At 44.6% G+C, this 10,000-nt stretch overlaps 1 protein-coding gene across 1 annotated transcript in view; it reads left to right on the forward strand.

Moving 5' to 3' along the window:
* dpp6a (dipeptidyl-peptidase 6a) overlaps positions 1 to 10,000 on the forward strand; it is a 158,489-nt gene that overhangs the window by 131,676 nt on the left and 16,813 nt on the right. The window contains exons 9-17 of the mRNA XM_036521646.1: positions 714 to 868; positions 1,331 to 1,428; positions 2,164 to 2,287; positions 3,231 to 3,269; positions 4,598 to 4,705; positions 5,661 to 5,752; positions 6,344 to 6,391; positions 6,621 to 6,739; positions 8,817 to 8,864. Coding sequence (XP_036377539.1) covers positions 714 to 868; positions 1,331 to 1,428; positions 2,164 to 2,287; positions 3,231 to 3,269; positions 4,598 to 4,705; positions 5,661 to 5,752; positions 6,344 to 6,391; positions 6,621 to 6,739; positions 8,817 to 8,864 — 831 coding nt within the window. The remainder of the gene's footprint in view (positions 1 to 713; positions 869 to 1,330; positions 1,429 to 2,163; positions 2,288 to 3,230; positions 3,270 to 4,597; positions 4,706 to 5,660; positions 5,753 to 6,343; positions 6,392 to 6,620; positions 6,740 to 8,816; positions 8,865 to 10,000) is intronic.

The following is a 10,000-nucleotide window of genomic DNA, read 5'->3' on the forward strand; positions in this document are numbered from 1 at the left end:
ACAGAGAGCTCGCCCCGCACCTGCAGCGGGATTGGGGTGGGTGGGCATAGTCTGTATCGGGGCCACGGCTCCCCGTCCCTTGCGGTTTAAGAACCAGCACCGCGATTTGTAAGCGGGTCGAATCTCAGCAGGTCGAAGGGTATATATAGAAGCGGCAGGCGCCGGCTGTAGCCTCCTCCCCACCCCACACAGGAGCGTCTCTCTACCATGGCTGACCCCCCCTTCCCCACCTTCCCAGAATCCTGTGCAGGCTGATTGATATGCTGCCCACGTGTGCGCAGCTGAAAACTTTCCCTCGGCGTGTTCCATTCTGCTGAGCCGGGTCCGCTGATGTCCCGGACTCGTTTTTCATTCGCCTCTTTGTGGCAAACGCGTTTTGTCAGGCAGCTGTTTACCTCGTCTGATTGCGTTTCACATCAGCGATGAACTCCCTATGTCTATAATGGCACCAGTTCTCTTTCCTTCCGCCAGTTAGGTATGTCCTACTTTACTGAATTTGATCGCACTTTAGGTCATCATTGTGTTTTTCCATGCAGCGTAGATGTCATTTTTGGATGCAGTCGGGAGAATATGTGACATTCCTCTGCATATTTTTTCCCCTTTTTGCAACAGACTTCCAGAGAGATGTTTGCTTTCAAGTGAAAATGTGCAGTGATTAAAAGGCATAATTTAGTAAAAAGCTAAATCTGTCCTGTGTGTGTGTGTTTTTGCAGAGGAGTTATTCCAGACCCACATCGCCCACTGGTGGTCTCCAGATGGGGCCAGGCTGGCATACGCCACCATCAACGACACCCTTGTTCCCAAAATGGAGATCCCCATGTTTACTGGCTCTGCCTACCCAACAGGAAGAGAGTACCATTACCCCAAAGTGAGTACCACACAGCAGGCAAGGGAAGGGCTGAGTAACACACCTGGTTCAAGTGTGTGATCCAGGTATATTATTCAGGTATGTAACTCAGGTGTGTTACTCAGGTGTGTGGTTCAAGTGTGTGATCCAGGTATATTATTCAGGCATGTAACTCAGGTGTGTTACTCAGGTGTGTGGTTCAAGTGTGTGATCCAGGTTTATTATTCAGGTATGTAACTCAGGTGTGTTACTCAGGTGTGTGGTTCAAGTGTGTGATCCAGGTATATTATTCAGGTATGTAACTCAGGTGTGTTACTCAGGTGTGTGGTTCAAGTGTGTGATCCAGGTATATTATTCAGGTATGTAACTCAGGAGTGTGGCTCAGGTATGCAGTTCAGGTATGTGACTCAGATGTGTAGCTGAGGTTTGTGATTCAGCCATGTGACCCAGGTGTGTGACTCAGCTATACAACTGCCGTTTCAGGCAGGAGAAGAGAACCCCATGATCTTCCTGTACGTGGTCAACCTGAACGGCCCGCTGCACACCATTGAGATGAAGCGGCCGGAGGACCCGCGGATAGGGTGCGTACCTCACAGCGGCGACGTCACCGCAATGCCCCGGCTCTTCAGCGTCTGCTACAATGCCAGCACGAGTCTCTGTTTTCCATTTTAGGAAGTGTCTGCTTCACGCTGAGGTGCGAAAGCCGGCCCTTGGGGGGGGGGGTGCTGTTTCAGGAAATCTGTCGTTTGATGTGCCGTGATCAACACTAAAGTCTGCTCCTTCACCCACACCACTACTGCGCAGTGCTCAGTGGAGTATTAGAAGTAGGGGAGTACTGGTAGCACTAGCTGGGGTAGGAGAGGTAGTAGAGTTTATGGATGGATAGGCAGTTAGTAGCTATAACAGCAGCTGTAGTAGTACTAGTAGTAGTAGTAAAGGGTGCAGTGGTAGTGGTAGTTTAAGCAGTAGTGAAGAGGGTATTAATAGTAGTATCAGCAGCAGGAAGAGTAGGAGTGGTGATAGTAGAAGCGATTGTAGTAGAGGGGGTTGTAGTAGAACCAGTAGCTGAGTTAGTTGAGTAGTATGAGTAGCAATAGTTATAGTAACAGTAACAGTAGAAGTAGTGGGAGTAGTGGTAGCAGCAGCAGAGGAGATACAGGCTGTAGTATCTGCAGTAGAAGGAGTAGTTTACTTAGTAGCACCAGCTACTAAAAGGAGTCGTAACAGTGGTAGATTTAGCAGATTTAGGTGATAGTGCTTGTGTTTTTTAAGCAGAGGTGGAGGCACTACAGTGACACGATCCATTTTGTCCTCAGGGAGTACTACATAACCATGGTGAAATGGGCCACAAGCACCAAGCTGGCTGTGAACTGGCTGAACAGACCGCAGAACATCTCCATCCTGACTCTGTGTGAGGTGACCACCGGGGTCTGCACCAAGGTGTGTTCTCACGGTGGACTTTCCCCCTGTTAGAGGAACAGCTTTTCACCCTTTTATAAGAACAATGCTGTATGATATTCACCCTCTCATAAGCACAGTATTGTGTAACAGTTACATTTTTAGAAGCACAATGTAGAGTGATGTTCACTGTTGTATAATCACAATACGTTATGATGTTCACACTTTTGTAAGCACAGTGCTGCATGATGTTCAGCCTTTTATAACCACAAGGTTGTGTTACATTTACATTTTAGAAATTCATAATCACAAAATATTATTATCTTCACCATTTCTTAAGTAGCAACCACTGGTTTGGCATTGTCCATTCATAAAAAAAAAAATTGTATGGTGTTCTCTCTTTCAAAGAGATCAAAGCATAAAGTGCTGTAATTTGATTTTCACTCTTTTATAAACAGCGCTGCAGTGAGACAATCAAACTTTTTCAAGAAGAGCAGGGTGTTCACAGTTATTCGGCATGCGTGCAGCCCCAGTTTGAAATATTGACCCGAGGTCCCTTTGTGGAGATATTGAACAGCTAACATAATGAAGTTAATCATCTCCAGAGACTAATGAATGGTTTTACTGATGGCCTTCTTTTCAGAATGCTCCATTAGCATGTTTTCAGTCAAACTACTGGACTTAGCTGTCTGTACTGTAAAGCTAATTACAGTAGCATTGTACTTGTAAAAATGTCAATAGCAGCAAGAACAGTAACTCCACCAATTTGGTCTGTCACTGGTGGTGAGAACCAGTGTTAGCAGGCAACGCAGTCGCGCTGGAACCCGGACCGTAGGGCTCGGCCGGCACGCAATAGAAGCACCTTAACTGACTTGAGCCCATGAAAAGCCCTCCTACCTGAAACAAATCACAGCTACGCAAATATGCTCACCCTCAGAGTAGAATAGAGTAGCCCCCTGACTGGAGATCGATATCTTTCTTCCAGAAACACGAGGATGAAAGTGAGGGCTGGCTACACAGGCAGGTAAGTCACAGAAATTTCCACTGGTTTGAGCAACGCATATAACTAAACATGACAACATACGTAATGAAAATAACAAAGAGCACAATCTCGCTAATAAAAAAATATAATATATGAATACTTTTGCCCTATAAAATACAGATGGATTATGTAGCAGGCTCTGGGTGCCAAGGAGGCCATCTCTATCAGTCGGTGGCAGAAGTCTGTAATTAGTTCATTTGCATTAAATTGGATTTCTCAGACTCGATTTGTAAGACAGACGCCGCTGGGGGATGAGGGGGGGGCGGGAGGAGAGAAAGAGAGATGGCTTCCTTCCTGGGGAGGGGGGTAGGCTGGAACGACAGTCTGTCTGCACGAGCCCCAGCTGGCATGAGAGCTGTTTCTTTCATAGCTAGACGTGGTGCTGTCTGGGTCAGGAAGGATTCTGGCCTGATCTGTTCAGGCAAACAGGCCCTTTGGATGCTGGGAAAATAGAATGCACTTTCCTGCCTCCTTTCCATCCAGTTACCGGAGCCACTCACTGTAATGCATACATGCTTAGGGCCGGCACACTTCAGCCTTAATGTTCGTCAGTAATGCTCGAGTTTAACATGCGATTGCATTTTGGTCGGGACGATGCTGCTCAATTCTGCTCTCGGACGTCGGCCGCACCCGTGACCCCCAAGCTAATTTTGGATTTTACGTGTCACGTCGTCAGCTGCAGATAAGACTGCTTTAGATTACCTTCAATCAGGCTCACGAGGGGAAATCAATGGACTGTCAGAGGAAACGCAAATACAAAGGCAGACAGGAACCTGCGGGCGATCCTGGCCGCTGATGTGATCATAGTTCCAAATTCGGACTAACGCAGCTGACTGTCTCCATACCACAGTATGGTAGGAGACACATAGAGTTAAAAGCAGTCCTGTACTTTTCACCATTACTAGGCAGCGGAGTAATCGTTTTTTAAATCAAATTATTTGGTTCAACCTGTCATTAATCATGCCAATATTGCATAATCCGCAATAAATGCTGAACCCTATAACACCCATAAAAGCTTATGCAGTGTATAAAGTGACAGCTATAAAATTGTAACTATTGTGAGTCAGTCTGAGTGATGGCGTCTGATGATTAAATGAGCCTTTTCAGTTGTGCTGTAGGGAAGAGCTTAGACCGATGTAATCAGTGCAATCTCAGAACTCTGGCATTTACATTCTTTTAAAATGGTTTTGACAGTGGGGCGACTGGTTTTGGTAGCTGTAGTTAGTAGTTAGTTGTAGTTTAAGCAGCTGATGTAGCTTATGCCATTTAGCAGAGGCGCAGACACTGAAACTTCTGTTGCGTTCCAACAGAACGAGGCACCGCTGTTCTCCCATGATGGACACAAGCTGTTCTTCACCCGCGCCATCCCTCAGGGAGGGAAGGGCAAGTTTTTCCACATCTCCATGTCGTCCTCCCAGGTGAGACCCCCCCCCCCCCCCCCTTCACTGTTTCGCACCGCAGGTTGGCGTTCCGTCTCCGCCCCTGCCCGGCAGGTGACTCACTGGCAGACGGCAAACACGCTTCCAGCGGGCTCTGAGTCACTCCTTGGCTGGCATGTGCGTCTCTGCAAATATGCCAGCTGTCAAGGGCCAGGCTTAACTCTAGAAGGGTTATCTTTTCAGTTCCTGATTTTCAACCTGGTGCTACTGTCTCCTCTTCACTCTTCATTGCCTGAGGGGGTGACGTTTGAGCCTTGTTTCAACTGCTTCCTGCCAGGACCTCAGACTAGCCAATCAGAGCAATGCTGCAGGCTTCCTGCCAGTTCCTCAAATTGGCCAATCAGAGTGATGCTGTGGGTTGGGCTGCGTCATGAACTGTAGGCCCTATGAGAGTGTGTCTTTACTGTGTAATTGCCAGAGAAAGTGATAGACCACAGAGATGTGGGCAGTAGTCTAGCATAGTAGAATGAAGCAGGGCTCACAGCTGAAAGGTTGCTGGTTCGATTCCCCACTCTGGGGCACTGCTGCTGTACCCTTGGGCAAGGTACTTAACCTACAGTTGCCTCAGTAAATATCCAGCTGTATAAATGGAAAAAACAGCAATCTAAGTCACTCTGGATAAAAGTTTCTGCTAAATGGCAATAACGCAAATGCACAGTGTCAGGTGAGTCTATGAAACAATTCTACGGTCTACTATGACATTCTGAGGCCTGGATTGAACTGAACCACAATGCTCCTTCACAGTTTCACCAAATCTGTCATGGTGTGAAAGTACTGAGAAAGTGGAATGCCTTACTGGCTAGTCTTGGAAAGAATGTGGACTGGGCAGCTCTTCTTTCAGCTCTTACGCTGTGAGAAAATGTGTTGCCAAATTTGTTAGCACGTGGCAAACGCACTAAAAAAAAAGGTGATGGTGTGTCTCTTGTCTCTGTAGCCCAATGCCAGCACCGACAGTCTGCAGTCTATCACTTCTGGGGACTGGGACGTCACAGAAGTGCTGGCCTACGACGAGGAGAACCAGCTAATGTGAGTACGGGAGCCGTTAGCCGCTACATCGCGCTTGTGAACCTCCAGGCGACTAAACAAACAGCCGTTGTACAGGTTCTACAAATTAACAAGGGTGTTAGAGAGCGCCAGACGCCCTGCTACCACTTCAAAAAACAAGGCTAAACGTCTCTGCGTGTCATGTTTCATTCATAACAGCCTGTAGGGCAAAGGCTGCACAACGTTGCAACTTGTGTTATGACAGTCCGCAGTTGCCCCAGGCCTGAGTTTTTTTTAAAAATGTCGTTTTCACATTTTCACTTTTAGGCTTCAGACAGCATTTTGACATGTGCAAAATGTTGACTCATTTATTTGTCAGGTTTATGTAATGCATTTAATATGTTTCCTTGCCACAGTTTGGTCTGCTGTATCACATGGTGATCCTTAAAGTTTATCACTTGCTTGAAGTTTATGACCTTTAATCTACAAAAAGAACAGGAATATCTAAGCCATGCTGTGATCATTTTCACTGGGTAGGTGAAAAAACTGAAGCTGAAAGCTGTATTTAGATGAAGAGTATATAAACCATGATAATATTATGAATATGATGAATAATGGCTGTACATTTTACAGATACTTCTTGAGCACTGAGGATGATCCAAAACGAAGACATCTCTACAGGTACTGTGCAGGCACGCTCCAACAGAGATTAATCAAGAGTCATTCTGTACACAGCAGAATAATAGCATGTTACCTTTGGCTTGAGTTATATTAACTTGTATTCAGAAAATGCAAAGACATGAAAGTAAAGGATTTGATGTGAATGTAAACTAGAGCACATAGGTTTTATGTTCTCCCCTGACTGTATTCTGGGTATAATCGTCTGCGATTTTGGAATTTGGTGTTTTAGCGCGGACACCGCGGACCACTTCAACCGCCGCTGCCTGTCATGTGACTTTGCTGAAGGCTGCGGCTACGTCAGCGGCTCCTTCAGTGACAACATGCAGTACTTCCTCCTCAACTGTAAAGGTGGGTGTGGCCATTGAGAGTGGGCGGAGCGGGACCTGAGCCACTCCCACATCCCTCCTTCAAGTGATCCATTCGCTCTCTCTCTTTTCTAGAGAGACTCAGTGTGGACATTTGAGTGTTAAATAAGGAGTGCACATTCCATAAGTTCACCTTCTGCCAGTGTACCCTTACTGTAATTACTAGTGGTTCTCCAAGGCACAACCCAGATGGTAGCCAATGTGGGAACGGGTTGTGTGGTTTGTGTAATTAATACACAATATTGATACAATATCGTCTTAACAAGAGGTGCTTCTTATTAATGAGAGCTTCAGCTCTGCTCTGACTGAGCATATGGCAAATGCATAATTTTACTTGAGCCCTAAATCCAACCATAAATTGAAATCTGTGGAGGTAATACAGCACCCATTTACAATTGCATTGCCCTTATGTATTTAACTGTAGTGTAAGGATATAGGTGTATGTTAGATTATGTTACAATGTTCATTTAAATACACAGTAAAGCATTAAGACATCTTATTTTTGCTTCGTTCACAGCCTACATTTTTTACATATTTTCCATGTATCCAGGCACATATTTTTCCAAAGACATTCATGTTTCTCAATGGTACAGCAGCAGTATCTCACCTTGAATTTGAACCTGCATCCATCCGGTTACACTCCTCACAGGGCACCTAACATCATTTTGAGATGTAGCCTAATGTAATGAGTGAGTTCTTTCTGAAAGGTGGACCTGGTGTATTAGAAGTGTGTATGATGTTGTTTGAGTCCACCCTTTTCAGTCACCAGCTGTGTAGAATTGTAAAAATGTGTAATAAAAGGAAGTACACTGGCGGCGTTCCTTGCCTGCAACCCTCAGTGAACTCTGTCCGACCGCACGTGAACTAACAATAACCATAATGCGCGTATTGAGTTCATAGCCATGTACTTCATGGATATTTAATCAGCCCGTTTCTGCTTGGACAGACTCGTTTGACGCGAATATGATATTATAGTGGACTGGGAGTTTGGCCTGGCCTGCTTTTGAGGGCACGTTTTTTTTTTTGTCGTTGTGTTCCCATTCCACTAAGTGCATTGATCATTGCATTATCCCTTTGAGCTGCGCAACGCCCCGCCTTCCATCCCCACAGAGATGTTCCGTTGCTATGGCAGCTTATTTGTTTAGGGGTTCTGTTCCAGAAGGCAAGGAAACCGTCTAAGGTTTATTAATTAGATCAGCCAAAAATAGTCCCGTGAGAATGGCAGCCGGGTCTGAACTGCATCTGTCTCGACTGTAGTACAATGGCCAGGGGTTTCAGTTCAGGGGGATGTGTCGGTTTCTCTGCAGATACAATTTGTGTTTACTGTAAGTTTTGATGTCACCCCTCTGCACGGCCAAAATCTTGTTTATTGGAATTGATTTTAAAAAACGATGTCTTTTCAATCAGGGAAGCCATCAACCTCCCCTGCTCAGGTGATTTTCACCGTAGTGTTGGAGAATAATCTAAACACATTACTCTACTTTTTGGCTGTGACCGGAGGAAGCAACCATAAAAAGTTGTGACATTACTCACACCCTCCTTCCCTCACTCATTCAACGCTCACTCACTCACTCACTCTTCTGCTCACTTACTTATTCAAAGACTCAATCACTCCCTCATTCAAAATCTCGCTCACACAATCACTCACTTTTTCATACACTCACTCATACACTCACTCACTCATTCAAAACCTGACACTCTCATGCACTCCATGGCTTCATCTGTCCTTAGTGTGTACTTGAAAGACGCTTACAACACCACATCTTGCAGCGAGCATCCCAAATAAACCAGGGATGTTGCAAGCGTTTACATCAAATATGCAGTAGTCTACATGCCTTTATTCTCATCATATTGTAACAAACCGTGCAGTTGTAAGTGTATGTTTTTATTGAAAATGTGTTATTGTGTTTGGAATATGCCTTTTGTCATTCTTTCCAGCATTTTAGTGTTGGATATGCTTTTTCCATCATGTCCATCAAGCGGTTAGCAGAGATTACTGATGCTTTGTTGCCAGAGGTCCCAGACAGCTGTCTAATGGCTGAATCTCTTTCTTTCCCAAGGTCCCGATGTTCCTTTTGTCATCGTTTACAACACTCAGACCAGACAGAGTGAGTATTCTTATATCAATGGCTTATGGGCATACAATATCATATTATGTTACTGAGTGATTATGGTCATTTCTAGTAGTTTATGATTATACCATATTCTTATTATCAATAAAATGCCTTGTGATTATGCCAGGGTAGTATACCAGTGGCTTTCAAGTGGAGATAGATATGATGAGAGTACCAGGTTTTTTGCTTGTTGAAGATCACAGAATCATTACTACACAATTTTTTTTTGTTTTATTTGACTTGTTGAATGATGAGCAGACAAGGTGAAATAAATTTAAAGTGATAACTTTAACTGAATCCTGAAATCATTCAAGACTTAGAGGATTACATCAATCTGGTTTCACCCTACATAGTATGGAGCACAAGACATCACAAAGCATTATTGCTAACACCTGTTATGAGTCTGAGATATGAAAGCATTGTACAAGTTCTGATACAGTGTTTACTTTGATGTGCTGGGGTAATTTGCTCTCATTAAGGTCTATATATGAGATTCCAGTGAGACCACATTTCCTGGTTTTCTTGATTGCTCACTCACACAGTTGTTTTTATATAAGAACCCTTTTACATAAGACCTTTAGAAACTGTTTTTGTGTGTAATATAGGTGGCGTTTGTATTGACATGTTCTCATTAACGCCTGAGAGAAACAGACAAGTTTAATACACAAGCAGTGAGTCAGTTCAATACACCCACACGCCTACCCATCAAAATGAAATTGCACACTTCAGTAATATTTTTACGTTTATATTTTAGCACCAGATACAATTCCGAGGCCCATGTCAATACAATATGTGTGAATGATGGAGGAATGTGTGTAAATATAGGGCAGAGACCCAGGGGATCACGGCTACCAGTGAAATACAGCTGACTCATGCTAACATTGCCACAGCTGCGCAGACAGATCTGGGTCTGGGGGCAAGACGTGTGATTTCACACAGGCATTGGGTATGCATTAGAGAGTCACTGCAGCTGGGATTAAAAGAGATCATCTAAAACAGGTTAAGCCTTAAGGTCTGACATGTTTATCTGCACTGTGAGCGGGTTTGACTGTTCAGCTGACTGTGCCCGCATGTTAATGTGCACGTGTGCGTTAATGGGTGTGTTTGTATGCACAGTATGTATATGTTTG

Source organism: Megalops cyprinoides, chromosome 2, assembly GCF_013368585.1.
Source record: "Megalops cyprinoides isolate fMegCyp1 chromosome 2, fMegCyp1.pri, whole genome shotgun sequence".
NCBI classification, from domain to species: Eukaryota; Metazoa; Chordata; class Actinopteri; order Elopiformes; family Megalopidae; genus Megalops; species Megalops cyprinoides.